Source organism: Varanus komodoensis, unplaced genomic scaffold (assembly GCF_004798865.1).
Source record: "Varanus komodoensis strain SLA01 unplaced genomic scaffold, ASM479886v1 scaffold25, whole genome shotgun sequence".
Lineage (NCBI taxonomy): Eukaryota > Metazoa > Chordata > Lepidosauria > Squamata > Varanidae > Varanus > Varanus komodoensis.
In genome coordinates, this window is record NW_025335661.1 from 4,390,402 (window position 1) to 4,414,989 (window position 24,588).

At 36.8% G+C, this 24,588-nt stretch overlaps 1 protein-coding gene across 2 annotated transcripts in view; it reads right to left on the reverse strand.

Annotated features, from left to right (window-relative positions):
• Positions 1 to 403: 403 nt before the first annotated feature.
• Positions 404 to 24,588, reverse strand: part of SLC25A36 (solute carrier family 25 member 36) — a 41,250-nt gene continuing 17,065 nt past the window's right edge. For both annotated transcript variants that reach the window (XM_044432802.1, XM_044432801.1), the window contains exons 3-7: positions 21,804 to 21,881; positions 18,085 to 18,185; positions 9,360 to 9,426; positions 6,638 to 6,927; positions 404 to 6,033 (exon numbers count right to left, since the gene is read on the reverse strand). In XM_044432802.1, the coding sequence (XP_044288737.1) occupies positions 5,840 to 6,033; positions 6,638 to 6,927; positions 9,360 to 9,426; positions 18,085 to 18,185; positions 21,804 to 21,881 (730 nt within the window). In that variant the 3' untranslated portion in view covers positions 404 to 5,839. The remainder of the gene's footprint in view (positions 6,034 to 6,637; positions 6,928 to 9,359; positions 9,427 to 18,084; positions 18,186 to 21,803; positions 21,882 to 24,588) is intronic.

Below are 24,588 nucleotides of genomic sequence, written 5' to 3' on the forward strand. Positions count from 1 at the left end.
CACTGGCTGATGGGATTCATGCCAACAATGGGAGAACTGAGTGGACATAATGGAAACCACAATAATGTAGAAAGCACTTGATTGTCAATATCATGGGGGGAAACACCATAAACCATAGTAACCACTGAGTTACTGTGTATTTGTGCTGTGACATGTGTATTTGTCCACTAGAACACAGCATGCAAAATCTGCAGAACCATTAGTGGAAGACAGTCCATGTGAAATACATCCTTTTATGAACATGCAAAGCAGGTGGAAGAAAAATGTACAGATTAGAAAATGTATAGCCTATGGAGTCTTCTGTGTATTGTAAAAACTAAGTCTAAACTTATTTTCCTTTTCATATCCTTAGACATACGACTACAGGCTTGAACATAAAAGTAAAAAATGCAACTCTAAGAGGTCTGAATAAAGTCGTTTTATTTTGAAGTTTGAGCAGTCCAAACAAAAGTTGTCAATATAATATAAATACAAAAAGTATTTAAAGCACATCATTGACAGCCAACTACATGGTATGCAAGAACTACAGCAAACTTCACAGGAGCAGTAAGATACCGGACTTGGTGAACAATAATAATGACTCCTAGGGCAAAGTATGTTCACATGTACAGAGTATGCAGACTTTCTGAAATAAAACTGGAATTGTATACAACTTCAGGGCTTTGGACTAACAAATATTTGTTAGTGGTACTTCTGTATACCCACACATCAATGCTCTGCTTGCTCCTAGAAATTAAGAAGAAACTAGGCCTCACTCCTGCACCTATTTGGAGGAACAGTTAGAAAAACAGAGTAGAAACACGATCTTGGACGTAAGAAAAAGCATAGAAAAAATCAGATTCTAATATTGGGTTGGGATTCTGAAACATACATAGCTAATGTCCACATGCCCAAGAACAGTCCAATTTTGTGTTTCTTGAAAAGCAGTTCCCTATGCCGCATGGGAACTGCTTTTAATATTAAGAACAATCTCACAAGTGTCTTGCAATGGGGTGTAGCAGCCTGCTTTTCAAAGTAAGGTCCCACTATCCCACTAGATACTTCTAATGCAATTCTATGGAGCCCAGCCTCTGATATAATCTTTTAAAAAATCTCTTTATGGAAAAAAGGCCTGGTTCACATGTAACAACCCAGAGTATGGGTTGAAAGTAGGTTGTTGAATCATGGCTTGTTATGTGTGAACATTTCATTAGGGTTTAATAATGGGTTGTTAACCATGAATACCCAGGAAGATTTTCCAGTGTTAGTGGGATATAAACTCTAGGTTGTTTGTTATTAACAATCCATTGTTAAACAAGAGTGTAAGGTTTGCATATCATGAGAACCCCCAATTAAACAACCCACAATTCAACCTATATTCTAGACTGGAATTATGGTGAGAACAAAGTCATTAAGAGTTGCTGCAAACAGTATTTTGTATCAGTGCCCTAACATGACAAAATTCATATTTTAACAGTTCATTGTTGAAAACCGAAATCCCCTGTGTGTTTCCAAGTACAAAAGTTGTTTGTGTTGATTTTCAAGAAATCACAGTTCACTCTGAAGTAGAACTTTCAATTACATACATGGAAAAGGCATGTTTATTCCTTGGCTTAATGGTGTTTGTGTCTGGACTTTTGAATAAAGCGGGTAAAATTTAGAAAATATAACATACTTTTCAAAGGGAACTTTCTATGGCTTGTTCCCGTAATATCTATGACACTAAACCAAGTGATAAATGCAAAATACTTAAGGAAACAGATTGACACACCAGGCATTTTCAAGATGATCTTTCCTGCATTGACACGCACTACAGTGCCATCTTCTGGTCTAGCTTATGGTATACATCTTATTATTTAAACTTAGCCACCATTACAAGCAGAATATAGCAAGGTTTCAGTTAACTGTTCAAACTGAGTATATGAAGTAATCCTTAGATGTTCATTTGTCAAAGATCTGTGAGGATATGTATTTAGAACATAGCCAAATCATAGATGAGGAAGAAATTCTCCTTGCACTGAGATAGTATTTCAACAATTTCCTTGTATAATATGCAAGGAAAGCTAATGCTCAGTCTCTTTGGGAAATTGTTCAGAGGTAATTTTAAAAATATATAATTGGTTAATAACTATACAGAAATATTTACCTGACATGAAGATTGAAAAGCCACAGTAAAATACTAGTAAGGGAAAACTATTCACCTATCTCTAGCTGAACACACCGGGCTCTGCATGCTCTGGACAAGGCAGAACCATCACTTACTTCAAACATGTAACAGGGAAGGGAAGGCCGTATCTGCTGAAGGGCATCACTATATCCATGGCCTGCTCTTTCTCCATGGACAGCACATGAAGCAAGAGGCAGCTTTTTCTTCAAGCCTCCCACTGCAGTCAATGGAGGTAATTATGAGAGATGCCACAGAATCCCACTGCTATGTGGGCGTGTCAGGGGAGCAACTGAGCACCTCCACATCCACCACATTTCCTTCCAGGTCATTGCTGGGACCTTTCTGCCAGTTCAGGTATTATCTTGTCAGCATTTCCCTGCCTCCCCTGACAAAAGCTACACTTATATCATCTGATGTAAGCCCTTCAGCTTCTCTCAGAGGTTAGGATGGCTCCTTAAGGCAGCTAACCCAAAAGTCATCAACTTCTGACTTCAGTAAGACTAGCAGATTTCTTAGGGATTCTAATTTAACTTCTGTTGGTAGCACAGCATAAGTGAAACACAATGGTGACAGCAGAAAGGTTCAGGAGGTCTCATCACACATTGTTCTCCCAGCTTTGTAATTTAATGCCAAACATTCATCCCCTAAAGATCTCCTAAGTGAAATCAAAATAGAACATTTCCATTTAACTCAAGCCACATCTTGTTTCATTTACTATGGAATAAAATGGAAAGTGTGAATTCATGCAGCTGATTTGTACGAATGCTTACAGTTAAAAAGTTTATGTGCAAAGAGTTACTCCTAGAACCCATTTCTGGAAGTGGTGATAAATGTGACAAAAGTGGTGATAAATGTGACAAAAGTGGTGATAAATGTACCAGCCATCACAATTTTAATAAACCCATTCTAGGCCAACTTAAAATCTAGTGTCTAATCCCTCCAGACAATTCATTTCCACTGGAATCCCACCACACTGATTTCACAATATTTGCAAAATGGGAAAGAAAAAAGGTCGGTTGTCTGAATCCACCTGAGTGTATAAGCCAGAAAAAACTAAACAAAACCTTTATATTGTCTTGGGAGTCAGCTGGCATTTCTTGCCCAACAGCCCAGCCTGCATGCTATTTCATACTTCCTGTTTGCTCCTGCCTGGGCTTTCCTGACAGAGAAAATGGATGAACAGGGTAATGCTAGGCTGTTCAGCCTTTAATTGTTCCTGGGATTGTTAAGTATGATGTTTGAATCCAAAATTGTTTTCCAGCTCTGGATTACCGGGGAACACTATTCAGCATTTTGGGTTCAAATATCATGCTAAGCAACCCAGATAAGGAATGTTCCTGGCAGTGGGTATGCTACCAAGCAGCATGAACTGGCTCATTCACAACCCAGGATGTAACCCTATGTGCCAACTGGGCTATTGTTACCAGCAATGAAATATGTGCTGTAAGTATTTAGAAGGAAGGAAGGAGCTACCTTAGAGAAGTTATTGGAGGAATAGTTTAAATAGGTTTCCATTTTCAACTAATGTGATTACATCTGCCAAATTTTCAGTTATAAGCATATAATGGCTATAATGAGATCCCCTATAACTTTAAGGAAAGTTAGTCATATTGTCTGCTCCCTGCAGAAAAAAAATTAGCATGTAGTCACTGCGCTTGAAAAGTGGCCTTAACAAACAGTAGTTCTGAGCACTATCATCATCCTAAAGGTTTCTAGTCTGTACTGAGATTTCTGCCACAGAATGAAGGGCACAGAAGACCAGGAAGAAATAGCTTTTCTAATTGTATGTACATTAGACATCCCAGCATTATTTCCAAATAGCCTAGCAATTCTATTTTCTGCAAAGCTCACAAATGAATTAAATCTTCTATGACAAAATGGAGCATACACATACTGGAATGAAGTGCTAAGTCCCACTGGTTTCAGGGCGCAAGATTTCAGCATAATTGACATCAGTGGGCTTTATGCTGCAACCCTATACACACTAACCTAAGGAGTAAGCCATACTGAACTCAGCAAGGCTTGCTCCTGAGTAAGAATGCATAAAAGCATGCCATTAAAAGTACTTGACTGTGACAGAGGTCTGCATAGGGGAAAGTTTTACAAGCTGATAAAATTATAGATATGCAAGATAACCATATTTTTAGGATATTAGCCATTTCACTAAATGTGCACTAATAAATTCACAATCTTTCCCCCTGGAGTCATTACCAGTTATACCAGTGAAGTAATATTCAATTAGAAAACTACAGCCAAATTAGGATGGAAGTTTGTTTAAAGCAGCTAATGCACTGCAGTTACAGGACAGATGTTAAGATAAAATGCATGATTTTATGACTGTTAGAACACTAAAATAGAATATTTGTAATACTTAGACATTTAAAGAGGGAAAAGATAACAGTGTAGCTACTATGAGTAAGCAAAAACCTGCTCTTAAAATGTAAGAGAACATAAATGAAGTTTTAAAATAGATTCACAAGGTCAAACATTCTGAAATAAGCTTGGAACTTTCACTTACATGGTCTTCCACAAAGTGCTTCAGGATGAAGCAAAGAATAAAGCAAACCGGGATGCTTAAAACCCAAGGCATTCAGTTATCATCTCTCATCTAATACCAAACCACAATATTAGCTCTTGATTTTCACATGAAAAAGTACAGCCTGCATGTTATTGAAATCTAATGCAGGTCTGAGGTTAATCCAGGAACAAGCATAGATGAATAAAGCTTGTTCAAAGCTAGCATACTGGTGAATTCTGAACAATTGCTATCCAAGCCTTACATTTATTTGTTGGCTTTCATGGATTTCAAAGCAACATACTCTACAACATTCAGTTCACTTTGCTAGCAGGAAGAGTTGCCCTATCCAACAAGGCCATGACCCTTAACACAGTCAGAGGTGTTTTACATCCCCAAAATTGTACATGGCCCCAAAGGGGAGTATTTCAGTTCAGATGGACCTTCTTAAGGCTCTTTTTTTTGTTTTCAGTACAGAAAATAATTAGAGCAAGAAAAATAATATACTGCTGCAGTACTAGGAGTCCTAGGTCTGATATTTAAAAAATCAGAATGTCATATAATTTATCTCCACCTGTCCTCCACATCTCCATAAATAAAGGCCACCTTAGCTCTAGTGAAAAACCTGGGTTTCTCTGTCAGACCCCTTGAGGTAGTAATCTGGGAAGCTTCATGTGAATCATCATCTTTCACTTTATTTCAAATTGCAAAATGGGAGTTCCAGGTATTAGCAATTATGGATCTGCTTTAAACGGACTCAGTTATACCCTTCCAACTGGCTACTTTGCAGTGACAGAAAATGAATGTGAAAGCAGCAATGAACAAGAGTTGGAAAAAAAAAGATGTATAGGAACACACGTTATGACCCTCCCTGCTCACAACCAAGTCCCTGATACTCACTGCATAGCATTTGAAAAGTTGACACAATAGGAGAAAATTGCAATTGAAATACGAGGCATTTAAAGGCAATCCCTTAGGAGCAGCTTCAGATTATCACACTGCAGAAGATGCCATATGACAAGGCAGCACGATTAAGCATGATTGCCTCTTTGTCTGTCTTCTGTTATGTCCACAGCTGCATATTCTGGATAGATTTTTCTCCTGCCTTCCACAACAGAGTTCATGGTCCACTGCAAGCTTTTGGTCTTCCAACTTCCTAAACAGAGCTGGCAGTACTGCTATCCATTGAGTAAGTAGACTACCACTTCATATGTAGACATCATTATAGCTGTGTTTGGTATCTGTCTAATCAAGTGTGTTGTTAGCCCACGATACAGAGAGCCGTAGCCTTCTTCTCGTACAAGCAAAGATAGTGTCTGAAAAAAAGACCTGTACTTCGTTCCTTCTTCTCGTAGCCTTGTTCGTACAACCTCTGCATAAATGAAGTAAAAATAAATGTTCATAGAAGATAACCTTGCAAATACATGACTAGTAAGGTAAATTTAAGACATTGAAAAAGTCAGTTTAAGAAGTGGGCAAGTTGAATATTTAAAACATTTGCTATTTCTTAATAAAATTAAGACACTTGCTTACTATTTTTAAGCATTGTGAGCCACATTTTCAAACAAGAATGGTTCCCAAAATATTAAAGGCAGTAAAGCAGCAACAAAACAGTACAAAAAACAAAACATTAAAGCCTAAACACAATTCTCAAAGTGAAAACTGGATAAACAAAAGCAGCTTAACAGCCCTGTGCACCCTTGTGAAACGTCCAGAAGATGCAACTCCAGCTCACAGAATCACTAGGCTCCCTTAACTGAAACGCCCCTTTTATTTTTAACAGTCCTTGCCTTAAGGGGTCAAATTAGGCATTGTTTTAATTTGGTCCCTAAATACTATAAATTAATAAGGGACTGGACCCGAACAGTTCTCATTTTTAAACCCAAACACCCCCAGCATAGGACTACACTATTTGCCCCTGATGGAATTAGATACTCACTGCAGTTTTAAAAAGATTTGATTCAAGATGCCCTTACCATGTGGATAGGCTAGAGATGTGGCACATGTTTTGGAAGTGGCTGCAGCCATCATCATGCCAACAAAGTCAGATGCTTCTTTGACAGATTCATCTTCCTCATCCATAGCAGAAGCAGATTTATATTCCAAAAGTCTTCTTTTAATACTCTCATAAATTACGAAGTGAATAACAGTTTCTGATATGCCTGCGTAGGATGCAGACATTCCCCGATAAAAGCCTTTAATTCCATCTGACTGATAGACTTTGCGTACACATTCGAAAGCACTCATACGCTTTTCCCCTCGATCCCTAGATGAAAGTGGAAAATATATTCAACACCCTGAACATGTTTATGCTATTTTTGCAATCTAGACACCACATACCACTTTAGCCAAAGCTTCCAACACCAGAGTCTACAAAGAAAACTTACGCATTTTCAAATTAGTGTGGCCCACAGAATTGTTCAAACTAACCTGATTACTGAAATTGCTAGGTAAATTATTGCCTGTATAGCATTGTAAACCTCAGTAGCTTCCAAGGTATAGAAATGTAGTTTTTAATTTAATGGAGGGTATGATCCTATGACCCCTAGGTGTTTGTCTGGGGGGGTCTATAGGATACTTAGAATTCCCATTTCTGAGACTGGAGACAGAACTCTTATCTTGTTGCTGGGAATCCATGCACTGACCTGCCTCCTTGCCCCCATCCAAAATCAAGGATAGAAGCATGTAGCTGCCCCTCAGGTAAGAAAACAAACTTAAAAAGAAGAGGTAAAGGGGTGCTCTGGGGGACAAGGGAAGGAGAAATCTTCACAGGCCAGTATATGAGGTATCTTGCATTCTCTGCAGCTTCCTTTCCTCTCACTTCTGAAGTGCCTCAGACTGCTGAAAATGTCTATCTAACTAAAATGCAGGGTGGGAGGAACAGAGGGACAAAGTTTGTGGTTGCTGCTATTCTGCTTTCACAACAGAATGCTTATATGTATGCAAGTTCAGGGCATTATAGGCATTGACAGCATGATCAACAGGACTGTACACTTAGTTATATTAAATTCCATCATTCTCAGGCTGTGCATGAACAACAATAAAAATCTTACAAATTTAGCAGGTGTTCTACCCCAGTTTTTTCATTAGACCATATAGTTTCTCTCTAGAACATGGGGTGGACAAAGGGAAAATGACAAACCACACGAAACTTTCTTGGCCAGTTGATACAATCAAAATAAGCAACATGTCTTATTTCTGTAATCCCTAAGCAGTGCCCAGTAGTGGGTTGTTTTCTCATCTGAATCTGGGCAGCCTGGTTTGTTCCACAGGAAACAAGCTTCTAATAATCCTACAAGAGCCCATGGTACTACCTTAATAGTACTATTGTAGCTTCTTTGAAATCAGAAATGAAATCAGAAATACTTTAAAAGAAAGCACAGAAGCTTCATAAACCATATTTACAACATCAAATTCATTTAGTTGAAAATCTCTGCAAGAAATTCAACAGTTTTGTTTAAATTAATGAATAAATTTGTTTGAAATCTGTTACTGCTGAGGCTTCTGTGAGTGTACAAGTTTTAGCACCACTGCTGCCACTGTTGTCATTAAACGGGAATTATTTCTGCATTGAATCAATCTATGCCAATTTCACCCAAATGATTAAGTAATGGCAAATAATTAAAAACCAAACACACTATAAATACTAGTTCATTTACATTTCCTGAACAGAAATTTCCCAGTGTTCTGAATAATGTTATTTGATTTAGTATGCCTGAGTCATCTTTATTCCCTCAACAGGAAGACAAAACCTCATATTTAGTAAACATAACTAAAAATGTAATAAGTGCAGTGTAAACATATCAAAAGTTCTGATATAGCTACAAAATAGTTGAACTGAGATATTTCCTTAGGGGGAAATTAAATTACACAATATCATTTAAATGTTACACTCCCAATATATTAAAAGCTTCATGTAAAAATTATTTTATTGGAATATCTGTAAAAAAATAGAAAGACAATAACATATTCCTTTATGTTGTTTGTATTTTATAAAAAATGATTACAGCTGAAAGAATATACAGCTATCAAAAGTTTAATTGTCTTTTGCTGAGGTAACTGTAGCCCCTTCACTTGCTCCTTGTACCGTTTAACAGTTCTTCTGCAGGTTGCAAAAAATTTAGAATGACTAGTTGAACAATCCATTTCACTAAAGGATGGATGTGAATCTGTGGGCGTAGGCCAGAAAACATGGGCTAGAGGGTGCTACTGCACTCGTGTCCCGTTGTGGGATTCCACGGACAACTGAATGGTACCATGTGGACAGAATTTTACCACTAGAAGGACCCTTGGTCTGGTCCAGCATGAAAGCAAGCAGTAATCACAGACTTAATTCCAGTTTTCCTCCCATTTGTTATTGAACAATATTAGCAATGGAGGGCAAATACAACACAATTAAGCCTGGCTCAGTCCAGCCAGGATCAACTTCATTGTGCATAGGGAAGGCTACAGTATTTATTTCTCATTTCCCCATGGGCAACTAAGCATTACCATTTGTTATGCCCGCTTTAGAAGAGTTACAGAAGTTCATTTCCTATATTTAGCCCATTCAGCATGATTGGCTGTGATACACTATCCAGACACATATGGATAAAAGCAGACATATACGGTGCAGGAATTTTTCCATGGTAAATATAGCAGTGGAATAATTTTCCAGCTCACATCACTGTTTCTAAATAAGTTTTTTTTTTTTTTTACCTTGCATCAAGTTGTAATCGTGTCTTTATAAGCCAAATTGGATTGGTTGTTGTAATTGCAGTAAAACCTAAATAAATATTTTAAAAGATAGATTAGTTTTGCTATAGTTTGCTATAAATTAAAATACACACAGTACCAAAAGATACAAGTTGACATGAGCTGACTTAATTGTTAAAAACCAGAGGTAGGCCTTTACTGATATTATTACTTTTGCAAGTTAACAAAGCCAATAATTTTTTCATGGGTATTTAAAACATCAACATCCCTATTCTTAGTTATTTGGAATAAGTATATTTAACGCTTAATCTATGCCAATATATTTATACAAATTCATTTTTGACACCTTTCCCATAGCAAGTTTGAGATTAAGCTAATTGAATTTAAATATATCCCAAATAAAAGCAAGTTGCAAATGAAATTAAATTATGTCAGAACAGCATAAAATATTCTATGTAGATTTAACTTAATGCCAGAAATACAAAGTATGGAGTAAAAAGTCATTAACTGAATAACTATTTAATGCTGTATCACTCAGATACATGTTACTGTACATAACATTTTCATACCGAATTACACAATATAATTATGTAGAATGCTGTATTAATTCTACCTGTAAGTTCTACTTAGCATTCAAGAATAGGATCATTAGCGGGCTCTGTAATACTTGTTCAAACAGTGAAATATCAGTTGTTAAACTAACATTATTACATATATCCTATGGACTGCTAAGGATCAGGTAACCTTATTAAGACCTTAAAGAGTTGCTAAGAGCCAAAAATGCCATTGGCTCTGCCACTTGTGGTAGGATAGGAATCTTTCTTCCCCTACTGCACAACCACAAATAATAGAAAAGCAGTAAGGGAGGGCATCTTTCAATAGCTGTTTAGTTCTAAGACTAATATCAGCTATGGAATTTCTAGGTCCAGGATATTCAGTTTGTTACTATTTATTATACTGGCATGATATGAAAAGCCTCTTTTCAAGTCCTGTAGAGAAACTGAAATTGTAGAGTGAGCCTTCAAGAACTTGTTCAGTGCATCTCTCATAAACATTTGAGCTAAACAAACCTGCATATAAACTAAACAAAAACACTGACTGCATATAACTTTCTTCTGGATAATCCAAACTGGCATTCACATTGAAAAAATTATAGTTAAGAAATTACAGCACAATCCTATATGTATCTGCTCAGAAATAAGTCCCATTGATTTAATGGAGATTATTCCCAGGGTGTGCATAGGATTGCAGCCTAAAAGACTCAAGAACGCAAGTGCCAAAGGATCTTAACTGTTTTAAGACTTAATGTCAACACTTTAAATGTAAGGTTTTATTTTATGGTATTAAGTAGGAATCCTTTAATTACTTGCAATATTTAAACTGCTGCATCAAAGTGCTTCATGTTCATCATCCTACCTGTACCCTATAATCAGCATCTGGAGACCTCCTCCCAAGGAAGCTCAGAGAATGGCAACAAGGAAGGGGATCTTCGCAGTTGTGCCCCCCCCCCCCCCCAACTGTGGCATGCTCTCCCCACTGGTCTGTCATGTGCCAGCACTGTCATCTTTCCAGCATCAGGCTACACTGCCAGGCATTTGTTTTATGAGGTCTTGAGTTTATTGTCAATTATTTTTAACTTGTTTCAAGACTTTTAAATTTCTGAAAGCTTACCATTTTATAATGCCATGCTATGAATCACCCAGGAAAATTATTTGCTATTGGGCATTACAAAGATGTAATCTACGAAAAGAAAAACCTTCCTTGTTATTATACTCACTGAAGGAGTCTATTCAATTAAACATGATAAAAGTCTGTATGTTTTCACTGGGACCTCTCAAGTAAATTTAAAATTTGGACAGGGCAAAAATAATCACGTTGGTCCAGTTTAGATAAAAAGTTAGGGAACAAGCAAATGTCCTAGTATGTGTAGTTTATTTGTTCCTACTTGGCTTTTCCTGCCAAAATGACCAGCTAAAGAAACCAGGAACCCTCCATCCATGGCTTAGAGTTATGCCCGAACTAAGATTGATGACTTGTGGTCAGGATCATAAGCTATAGCTGTTCCACTAGAATTTCCTACTTCTGGGATAACTAATGACAATAGCAGCAGTTAATTCTGTTAAGAAATAGAACTTTTTTTTAATCTGTGGAATGTATTTTGAAACTAATCTTTATTTTAATACAAAAAGGGATGAACTTGATGAGGATGCACCTAGTTTGTGCTAAGCCTTCCTTACATGTCCAATCTCCCTTTATTCCTCTTACAATCAATCATTATGGCCTGCCTAGTTAACTTTGGCTTTTAGCTACAAGATGGGCATATGCATTAACCACAAGCATGCATACCCCCTGCCCCTCAAGATAGCACTTGGAAGAATAGGAATAGTAACTTCACTGCTGCTTTTAAAGGATATGAAAAAAGGTCATTTCTGACATTTATATAGTGTAGCAGTAGCCTGACATATTGGATGCAATGCAGGACACAAAAGGAATTGCATCCCAGCAGACCTAGTCTGATCACTGTGAGGTGACTTTATGAACAGTTAACAAAACAATTCTCCCACTAATGAAGTTTTCAAGACTCTTACACTGCAATCCTACATATGTCTAGTCAGAATTAAGCTCTAATAAGAGCAACAGTTATAAGTGTGTACAGGATTGCAACCTAAATGTATTTCATATATGTAATCAAAACAAAAGCTGATGTTCAAAGAATATGTGATATTAAATCCCAGGCAGAATTGGTGATTTGAGGTTGAAATGCTATACACACTTTTAGTTCTGGGGAAGGCTTATTTATCAGTATGCTCATGAAGGTGGCCAAGCTGCTCCGAGAGCAAGCAGAAGTAGCTAAGCAAACCTCTCATCTATAGTTCTTGATCGGTATGTTCATATCAAGGATTTTGTAAACTGGATTGTCAGAGACAAGCCAAACCACAGTTCCCAGTTCACATGAAAGGATAAATAAACCCAAGACAGAAGGTCCATGGTTGGCTTAGCTACTCCTGATGCAAATGGCAGCAATCAGATACTGCTCGTAAACAATAAGTCAAGCTTATCATTATCTACAAACACAGCCAATGAGACTTACTTCTGAGTAGACATACACAGGGCTGCAGTGCATGTCTGGCCCAGAGAACCCTCGGGTTATGGAGCAGCAAAGAAGAATGAAATTAATAAATAAATGCCCACATCTGAAGGCTATTTAAATTTATCCTAAATTTTTGGGGCACAACAGACCTCACAATAAAACAGCTAAGATCCCAGGTATGTATCTGCATTGATGTTGTTTGCAAGGTATAATGGAACTGATAAATTAATGTAATGCCAATGAATATTGAAAAGGCAAAGAAAGGACTGTGGCAACAGCATTAAGTGCAGTTCTGAACTACTTCACCTAAATAAAGCAACACAGAAATTCTGCATATTATCATCAAGTGATCTAATTTTATCAGCTTGGCTAAATATCAGCAGTGATCAGTCAAAGGTTTTCCATCTTTCTCCAAACTACACTGCAAGGAACAGCTCAGTGATGTTTTAGAACAAAGTATACCATTGGAATTTAGATATAAAGATTCCCCTTACGTTGTTTGTTTTAGAGTGGTTACAAACGCAAAGTGTGGTTCTTACAGAGGCTGCAAGAGACGCTCAGTTCAGTACTCACGAGGTTTAAGTTAGTCCACATTTCTGCAGGAAGTGACCTGCGGATGGGGAGCATGAGATGACACGATCTCACTCTTTTCACGGGAGAAATGTACAGTAAATGCCTAAAATAGACACAGGCTTTTCTGTATCATAACAACAAGCAGTGACCTCATCAGATACATGTGACAAAATTGAATCCCAATGGAAGGATTTCGGAATTAGTAAAGGGTGAGATCTAACTTTTAAAAGTTTAGAACGTTAAAAAGGAAAAAAAGTATAGGCCACAGGCATTTCAAAAATGGTTTTGCAAAATGCATTGAGTACTGAAATTTCTGCCATCTGCAGCAGTTTAACCATTATGTAGCATGTAAAATACTTACCTATCCTTGTTAAATAAGCCCAAAGTGTTGGTCTGGATTTAAATAAAAATAAAAATGCTAACCTTGTCACACTGGGCAGAAAACCAAGACTTCATATCATTTTTAAACAAATTTAATTTAAAATTTGAGATTCTTCTTGAACTGAACATCTTGTCTTTTATGCATTTAACTACAATCAATCTAATGTTGTACCTTTTCAGAAGCATAAAAAGATGAAAGAGGAAAACAGATAAAATGCTAAGTCATACAATTCAATTAGGCACTTTTCTTCTTTTATTGAAAATGGAGAAATATAATGGAATACAGAACTCATTATAATTTAATAGAATGCACTCCATACAGATGTTTAACTGAGTCAAGGAGTATGTTGATACTCCACAAAATATATACTGAGTCTATGACTAGATGAGAAGGCTACAGGGCTACCAGAGACTACAGAGAGTTCAAAGTTGAGTTTATGATAGAAGGTAAATTACTTTTAAAATGAATGCAATACCTTGTCTTGCCAATGATTTATTTCTATTTATACCTGACAAATATTTTCAAAAACTTGTTGCTTTGTTTCATAAATTCATATGGAGTTGCATTCTACCACAAATATCTTGAAAAGGATGCAACTAATTAAAGATAGTGAATCTGGATTCTCTGATCTCTTTTTATGTCATTGGGTTTGCAGACTTCTACTAAATTTTGTTCTTTTCTGTCTAACTTTTTCCCTGTTCAGATTCAGAGACTTCATGCTTATATCCCTTGTCCAAATTGATTGGGTTCTTAATATATTAAAAAGCTAGAATGCCTCCTACAGTTATGGCAGTAAGAGAGGAACAGCGCACAGTTGTACATTAAGTACTGTTTATTTTTTCACATAGAATTAACTATGAGGAAACCCAGATTTAAGTTTAGCAAGAAAAGTTTGGCTGAAGTGCAATATGTGCAAGTGAAACATCAGTTAAAGCCTAGGTTTGTCCCTGCTGCCAAATCCCCTTTGTTACTGAAAATATTTAGACTGAATATTGATACCATGCCACAATCCATGTTTACATATCTATTACCAGTGAATAATACAACACACAGGGCCTTAAGCAAGAATGAAACAATGAAATGGAACATCCTATTTTATTCAATGAATAGATTGATTTACTGGCATTTATTTCAGAAGGGGTCACATTCAAATCAGCAAAAATTAATGTTTGGAGTATATTAGATGTCACAGTTATCTTTGCTATAAGGTTTCGTCAATACTGGCCAATTGTTTGAGGGGTAACACTCCTTTCCAACCGTTCACAGGCTTTCAGCCCAACCCACCTCACAGGGTTGATGCTTTAAGGATAAAATGGAGAGGAGAACCTTGTAAGGTACTTTTGAGTTCCTTGCAAGAGGAAGAAAAGCAGGGTATAAATGTAACATCACAATAATCGTAATAACAATAACCAACACCATACAGGAAAGAATCACAGGTCTTTAATCCAATCTAGTTTGTTTTCAAAAGAAATGACACTCTGAAGGCTTCAAAGACTGGCTCTACAGCAGAGAACTGATCTGAGTGTTCACCTTTCCTGCATTCAAACCTCATGTTCCACTCAACTGAATAGGGTAGTTCTGCATGCACGCCACAGTGCATACAGGAGTTTGAACTAGGGAGACGGATAGAATTGGCTATTGTGCAAAGGAGACATTTGAACATTTATAAGGAGGGGTCAGCTGATTTCCTTGTCACTCATTGCAGAAAATAAGACACCCAACATTTCTTTATAGTAATTGTTTAAAACCTGAAGCTTTAGTTCAGTCTTACTATTTACATCAAATGAATTAGTAAAGCTTAAGTTACGGTACTTTATAGACTCATAATTTTGAATCATGCCCTAGAACAGGTATCCAAGTCATGATCCAGTTTGTGTTTCCTATGCACAGAAGGCAGGTTACAATGGCCTCATCTACACAAAAATTGGAGGCTGGGTATGCAGTGCTGTTGACACCTATGAGCTACTGCACACTGATCTACTCAACACTCTCCCAAAGCTTGGAATGTAGAAGGGAATCCAGAAAGGGTTGTGAAAAAAATGTTTGGCAATATGCATCTTTCAAGACAGACCGAGTACAGAATGATATCAATATTAAATATTTCAGTCTTTGAGATTTTGTTGTTTTAATAATAATTTTAAAGTTTTTTTTAAAGCCCATAAATCGAGTGCAGCTTTTTCACAGTTATGGCAGTAACTAACACAATTAGTTAACATGAAATTTTAAGTAAGGCTACATAAGCCACACAAAAAAGGGAAACTAAATGCTTTGCAAACCTTACTCAAAAATTATTCTCCTAGCCTTCTTCCTAAGAATTCACTGCATTTTTAACTGTTTAAGTTACTTTGGATTTCAAGCCAAAACGGACCCAGAATTGTTAATAGCTTAATTTTATATAGTCAATGTAAGCATTTAGTCTTAAAAAGCAATCACAAAAATGACAAGGTTAGCATTTTTTCCACAAGCTATGTTAATGGCCTCTTGTATTAGCTGTATTGCTCCACAAGCAACAATATATATCAGTATTTTAGGCAGATTAAGCAGATTTAAAAGAGTCTATGGGATCTTTAGCAACCTACAGCTATGCTAGTTCAAGGAAAAATAGCTACCTTCAGAGCCAATCTGCATGGGACACCCTTTTCATCAACCATGTGGTTTAGATGCATAACTGCAAAGCTGAAGGTTAATGCCCGTCAGTATTGCACGAGCACCTGAGCAGGATAATTTCACAGAATTAAGCCACAGACACACAAAAGATAGATTCCATTTTAAAAGTGAAATGAAATGTATACATGTCTCATGTGACAACCAAAAGAATCTAAGTGGCTAAAGGAACTCATTTTGCTTTTTGAAAACATGGGATTCAAGTAACAGAAATCCCAATCACAATATAGAAATAACTGCTGAACAGGCAAACTGAGCCTTGATTGTAGATATGAACATTGTTGTTGTTTTTATTTGATTGGGCTAAGATGCATGACCAAACAAAGATGATGCATTACAGAAAAATAGGTAAGCTGCCTTTAAACTAATTCTGAACAAGCATTATTGCATAGTGTGTACTGCATAATAAGAAAAACATCTTATATTTAAAAACCCATTTACTAATCCATTTTCATATCTTCTGCTCTGCTCTTTGTCAAGAGAAATTATATTTCTTTAAGCTTCTGGGGGGAAAAGAACACAGGTAACAAAATAGCCATTTATATCAACAAAGTATCTGAAACAACTTATGATCAAGATGCAGTTTTAAATGAAACCCATTGCACTGCTATGTCCCTCCCACCACTCCGCTCTCCGTGAATTCCTTCAATTGAGTTTAAAAGATACAGCAACTTTAAATTTAAAATGTTATTTTCTCAAATTAGAACCACAATTCTAAGTATGTCAGGCAATTGTAAACTGCTGGACAGAGTTGTTTCTCAATTCAATTGCCAAATCTAATATTTTTTCAAGCATTTGTAATTGCCAACTTAGGTGAAAAAAGTATAGCTGAATTATTTTGTTATTTTAGCTTTTTATCAGAATTATTTTGATACTGAGTTGGCTAATGGGGGCATTTCATGTTTAGTCATTATTCACAGTGGAAACTATAATACCAACCACCAAAATCATCAGCCTATTAAGTGCTATCCTGCCCCTACTTACCTATTTTTGCCTGAAAAACACAAATTAAGAAGTCTTCAAAACATAAAAAATCTATTATTGTCAGAAGAATTCTACAAAAAAGAACTATGTTTAAACCAGAAACTGAAAATTCTGTTCAGAAAAGCAGCATGCTAGTATACATGTGTACTAGAAGTACATCTCACTAAGTTCAACAGGGTGTACAGCACTGTAGCCAGATATTGTAGACCAAGGCTGGGGGAATCTGTGGTTCTCCAGGTGTTACTGAGCTTCAAGTCACATCTTCCCATTGTCAGGAATAAGGGGAACTGTTGTTCAACATCTACGCAGACACAACATCTACGCAGACACAGATTCTCTACACTTAACTTAAGCCCATGTACAATTATTTTCTAGTAAAACCCAGTGAACTTAGTAGGACTTCTGAGTAAACATGGATAGACTATGGTTGGATTACATTTATCTCTTCCATCTGCCAACATACTTATTTTCCTCCTCCAAAAAAGGAAAAGTAAATTTATTTTAGTTATAAGTAGAAACCAACAGAGTTGGTTTACCTAATACCACAGCAAGATCAAATACTTCCAGCACGTGTATGGACAGGAGAACACTATTAAAACCTGCTGGCATATTCCAGAAAAGCCTGAGTGCAGTTTGCAAAACACAGTAAGGGGCAAAGGAAAAAAATAGTATATAATACTTTATTGCACATAAAGTTTGCTTAACAAACTAAAAATTAAGTCTACTTGGCTTGCCTAGAATTATGGAGAACACAGATAAAAGCAAGAATCCTTATCCACTTTGCTCATTACATAAACCTCCATAAATAGCTGTTCTGTGTACTCATTCTGAAGCAAAAGACTTTCATGCATAGCATTTCAGTCCAGAAGATTGTCTGAAGAGATACTGTGAACTCTGAACTACCTATTCCCTTACTTTTAGGAATTATACTCTGAACCACCTATTATCTCACTTTTAGAATTTTCCATTTACCATAGCCACTGAATCACCAAGAGTCTTGCAGGTAATTAAAACAGAAAGGTAGAGAGCCTTACCTGCCACTCCAGCAGAAGTCATGTGCACTTGGGTAGACTCTGGCTCAAAAATATTATTCAGCATTTCCTTGCAATTGGAGTAAGCCGCAAAATATATTGCCCTAAAAACAAACAAGTTAATATAATTAACCAAAACAAAGTTCAATTGCAGCTATTTTGAAGGAGTTATTACCTGAAGGAGCGCTTACATCCATATATGCCCGCCTGCCCCTTAAGATCTGCGGGAGAGGCCCTTCTCCGGGAACCCTCCGTGAAAGAAATCAGGAGGGTGGATACTCGGAGGAGGGCTTTCTCTGCGGTGGTGCCCAATCTATGGAATGCGCTCCCCAGAGAGGTCCGCCTGGCGCCGTTGTTATTTGCTTTTCGGCGCCAGGCGAAGACCTTTTTATTTAAGCGGCATTTTAATTGTTAATATTACTGGATTTTATCTGGCCAGGGTGGCTTATTTTATATTGGTATTTTTGTATTTTTAACTTAATGTTTATATTTTTTTAATTTAATGTTATAATTATTTTTTAACTTATTGTTGTAAGCTGCCCCGAGGCTTCGGCAAATGGGGCGGCATAAAAATGTTTTAATTAATAAATAAATAAATAAATATTCAAGTAACTACAATAGTTATACTTCAGTACAGAACATCACTCAAAGAAAATAGACTGTTTTCCTTTTTAAGTACTATTTATTTATAGCTGTCATATAAAAAGAGACCCAAGAAAGGCATGTAGATACATTCAGACAAAAACACCTGAATGTTCTAGCTAAAGATCCCACAGTATCCTCTCTCTCACCACCTTTGGTAAGCTTCCGGCTCCTCTTAAAGGAGCCACTACCATTATATAAACACTACAACCTGCTGATAAGAGTGGTAATGAGTAATCATGCATACTGATGAGCAGTAACCCTATTGCCAGGCTGCTTCATTTACCTATTTTTTCTCCCCTTCACTCAGACCTGCAAAATGGCTGTGTTCTGATGGAAGCAACTGTAAATGGGAAAAGCTGTTGCAGCTGATCTACTTCCTGAAGGCTTCAAGAGCACCAAAGCAGGACAGTATTTAGCTGCTGCAGCTTCTCTATAGCATGACAGGAATTACATATGAAATGCTGTGGAAATTCTGTCTCAGATATTAAAGCATGGGCAGGCTTGTTTGGGTCTGCAATCCCTATCAACTCTACTGCGCACAGCCAATGAAAGGGATCATAAGAGTTGCAGGTGAAAACACTGGGAAAGTTACAAGTAGCCTACCCATCTTGAAAATATTTTGTATCAGCTCTGTAAACTGAACCCGTGTAAAAGCTGTAACTCTGAGATCACCCAACAGTCTACTTTAGCTAGCACAATAAACTTATACACACTGTTAGGGAACACAACCAATGCAGAAACTTGGATGTTCAAAGTTCCTACCAATCTGTACAATTGTTCTTATTTTGTTTTGATGAAGTTACATGAGATCAGGTAAGTGATTAGATAGTCATGGACTGACTCCCAGTTACATGGTAGATGAGTTCTGCACCGCTGTAACAGTTAAGTTATCTAGCATCTTGTAAATGTCATGTCAGAACACTTGTAAAACTGTGGAAAGCTGCATAAAATATGGCACTGGGAATCACTGTTGTGAGGGAGGACAGAAAGACAAAACTAACACAGAGAATGTCTAAGCATTCAGAGACATACCTGACAGAGATCTTTGGCTCCCAGCCTAACACAGCAGTGCTGTTTCATTCTCATACTCAGCTATTAGGTATCTAATACTGAACTAAACTTACATAGTTTCAAATCTTTAAAGCAGATGAAATCCTCTAGTCTACAGCATTATTGAAAAACATAATAAATTCTTATCAACAATTTTGCCACAAGGGGGCAGGAGAGAATTTCCTACAAGTTTTTATATTGTAATGATATATATTAACCACTTTTTGTTCTATTTTGCTGAAACAGATCTTCAAAGTTGATAAAAATAGTAGTTAAGAACAAGCCAAGGTTTAATTCAGTAATGATGTAAAATTTAATTAAATCTGTATTAACTTTTGATGGTAGTTTTAACAAAAAATAGTCGTATGCACTCAGCAGGGGTTATGATATGAACAGCATTTAAGTCTTCATGAAACAGAACATTAAGTTAATGTTAATAGCTTTACACAAACATGTGGCCTTTCACAAGGAGGTGATAAAGTAGTTGTTTTACGTGATATAATTAGCAAAATCAGTGGTGTATGCTACACATGTTATGAAACAAGCTTCCTTACAGCTTGTTCAAACAGACAGATGCTGTTAAAGCTACTTAGTAAATGTTGAAATGAAACACAAAAGCATTTGCCCATGGTTGATGACTGGAAAAAAAGTGTGATGTATTTATTCAAAAGCCAGAGAACATATACGCAAATAGACAACTCTAGCATGAAAACTGGGGGAAAGTCCACAGCAGCATTGTACTGACAGAAGGAAAGATGAAGAGAAACAGACACTTTTTGGAGCACATCATACAATCCAAATGTAACAAAAAGATTGCACTTAGGACTGTGTAAATAGTTTTGAAATGGAGAAAGGATAAGCAAAATAAATGCACTATTGTTTGAGTGGCAAGCTTTGAAGGAGATCAAATGCTTAAAAATGCAGCATTAGCTCACTATTACTGAGCAGGGGACTAATATTGCATTTATTCATTAGTTCATTTAAATTATTTAATAAATGAATGCCCTACATTTTCATTTACAAAACACCAAGTCATTTTCTGCTTACCAAGCATTTATAACATTCTAGGTAATAGTTTATGACAGTACAAACATGAGAAACACACTGTAATGAGAACTTTGAACGGAGTAATATCCATAATGGCAGATAGTACTGAAATAGCAAGGTGCTGTACACAGTGCAGAAAACTATCTAGAAGAAAAATAGCATGCCAGAATCAACCCTTGGCATCTAATGGCTTTGCAAGAACCACGTGGCTAAGCTGCAAGTTGGATCTACCAGGATGAATCAAGTCTTTATTTTGTACAAAAGGTGGCTGGTGTTCATTCAAGTGAATAACAGAATATAGCATGCCCTGTGTTTATCCAAAACCAGGCATTGCAACCAAATGACTCATCAAGAGTACAGCTGTTTTATGGCATGTTTCCACTTTTACCATCTAATGCTTCTTTTTCATAGTTCATTCCACACATTAATTATCCTTTACAGAATAACTCTCTCTCACACACGTGTTCATTCTTCAGCTCATCTCTAGGCTTTTATGAATTTATTCCACAGTATGGGATATGGGACACTTCGAGGAAGTCACTGCCTTCTATATTACCAATTTTAATCCTTTTTTCCTGGATGTATGTCACTTCTTACTAAACAGTTTCAACTGTAAAGTTGAAAAGAATCCAGGAAATACAGCACCTGCGAAGTCACTAGCTTTTCATAGCCTAGCCTTCCTAATGTAATGTTTCTTCACCTGATAGGAGGGCACAACAGGCTCACAATATGGATTAAATATACCTACTTGGTAAGAAGTATATTGAGTGAGAAAGCAAGACGGCAAGCAGGCATAGTCTTATGTATGTACAATTTCTGCAAAAGTCACTGCTTAATTTCTGTTTATAAATGCAAAGAAGTTTCTTAGAGAAAAAGAAAAGGGTGAATTGCGTGGTGGGGGCAGTGACATTATAAAATAGGATTACTCCTTTAGAGAACTCTGCACATGTCCTAACTAAGGTGACTTTTTTCCATTTTACCTGGATGGAGCCACGCCTACCAAATTAGGACCTAGTCCCCGGAACAGTGATCGAGGGCCTTCCTTTTGTAAGATCATCCTGCAAAAGAATCACATACATGTTTAAGTATGAAAGTTTAAATCTAGAATAAACCAAATGGCTAGAAATGGTCCAGCAAGTCATCAGGTTAAATCCATAGAATACTGATATGGTTCATATGTAATACAGCAAGGATCTGCCAAAATGTGTGGCATTGCCACTCTATATAATCAAAGTGCATAATTTGTTTTATAATATTAGAACCTGGAGACTACAGATTATTTAGCATGTGCTATGGAAAATCATAGATCCATTAATTACCCAACAATTTGCTACAATTACAGAATGCCTCATTGTACCTGATGACTCATTGAATCCCTTTCAGTATCTTTCAAAATCCATAAAGAAATTCTGTGATAAGCAACTTGGTTGTTTTTTGACAACTTAACTATCAAAAGTTAAAATATGTTGGGCTTCTGCTTCAGCTTATTTAGTTCATTAAAGTTCATTCTGCCATAGTTATACATTCACACTACTTGCATTACATAAGAAAAATATTGATGATGCAGAAATTGGCAAATAACAGAGACCCAGTGTGGTGCAGTGGCTAAGAGAATGGGACTGGGACTCAAATGATCTGGGTTCTAGTTCTCACTCAGCCATGGAGCCATCTGGGTGACTTTGGGCCAGTCACAGACTCTCAGCCCAGTCTCTCTCACTGTGTTGCTTCTGTGGGGATAAGATTTGGAGCTGGTGGAAGAAAATTATGTAAGCTGTTTTGAGTTTGTTATAGGAAGCAGGATATAAATCTAATGAAATAAATAAGCAAACAAGGAGTTATTTAAATTTTTGAAATATTGGACCTTCAGATCCAGTTTAGGAACCTTTAGGTTCCAAAACAAACTTACTGTTTAATCAACATGTTGCAATATGCACACCACTATGCTTATCAATTCAATGAAGTGCCCAATAATGCCAGAATTTCTTTGAAGTGTTACTTGTTCAAATAAAAATACAGGCTAATGACATGAAAGTTGAGCAATCTGCAAACAGTGTCATAAGAGACTCTCTTTGAACTGTTTCAACTGATCATTTTAAATGCATACATTAAATTCAATAGTGGTTTAAAGCTTCAGTATTAAGTTTGCATAACAATAAAATTCTTGTTGTACCTATTCCTTTATCCAAAAAAGAATTTTGTACAAAGTTTTAAGTGTGCTGCCTTTAAATATTGCTTACAAAGTGCTCCATATGGCTCTTACTGTATACAATTCAAAACTCAGGGCTCTTAAATTGTGCAATTGTATTGACTAATAACTCTCTCTAGAGAATTAAGTTAAGATATGGTAAGAATGATTTTGCCATTTTGCCATAAGAATGATAGTATAGGATTGCACTACATAAAATGAACTGTAGGTCCAATCATACATAATTAATTCAATTTATTAAATTTGAACTTAGCTGATGCCATTTCATAATCATAGAAGAGAAACTTTTTCATTCAGCTACAGTGGCCAAATTTAAGATCACAAATACCCTGTAAAGTACAGAAGATTCTACAAAAAGAAAAATGGAACACAACATCCCTAGCACTTTAGTTGTCTTTCCAAATGGTTCTCAATCCTGCAAACACAAAGAATTGTCAAAATAAGAGCATCCTGAAATGCTGAGGATTAAATTGGCAAATAGTGAAGGATGTATGATTTTGAATCTTATAGATAATCACAAAACCAATCAAACCTGGAGCTGGATGAATCATTTCCACAGTCAAATGCATTTTTGAAGTATTCAGAGTACCTTACAAATACAGCACAATAGTGCTGATAGTCTATCATCAACTCAGCAGGATGGCTTAGCTGGGGTTTTGTTACGCTTACTAGATGCAGGAAGTTCTGTGTAAAGTCAGATGTGGACAGTGTAAGGTAAATCATTTATTAGCTTATGGTGAAGAGCAGTGTGGGCGTGCTCACTAGTTCCATCCCAATGTCCCTTTCTGCTGTGGCCCCATCCTTGCTATGTTGAAGCAAAGGTATGAAGGCTTCTACTCAAATCCACATCAATGAGAGCAGAAGACTACATCTGGTCAAAGCAGTGATCCCCACATGCAGGCTTTTAAACTTGCATTCCAGTGCGTGTAAGTAGAAGTCCCTTCTTCAGACCTTCTTCCTCCAGACATGAGGCTCATTTGCTCCATTTGATTTGCACAAAGCCTTTCTACCATGAAAAACTGTTAAGGTGGTTTGAAATCATTGATAAAACTTGATTAAAACAATGCACTGAAATGCCACAGAGACACAGCGATAACAAAGTAAGAACAACACTCGATGCAACAGTCACTCACAAGCCTCTGTGAATAAAACATTCTTTTGCCTGTTGCTGGAGAGACAGTGGAGAGCAAGTAAATCTAGATACCTTCCTTCTGGGAGTGGCAACAGAAAAAGTCTTCTCATGTCATGACCAAACATGCTTCTGACAGCACTGTTACCAAGAGAAGGGCCTTTCCTGAAGATCTTAAAAGTCAGGCAGGCTTATATGGGAGCAGATGGCCTTTCAGGTAGTATAGTCCTAAGACTTTAGATGTCATAAACAGTGCTTTGAATGTGCCTGGAAACAGACTAGCAGCTAGTGAAGGGAATCATACGCTATCTGCAACTGCCCCCAATCAGCAGTCTTACTTGAGTAATTTGTACCAGCTGAAATTTCAGAAGAGTTTTTGAAGGCAGTCTCAAACACACTGTTCTATACTATTCCCAACAGCATATAACAC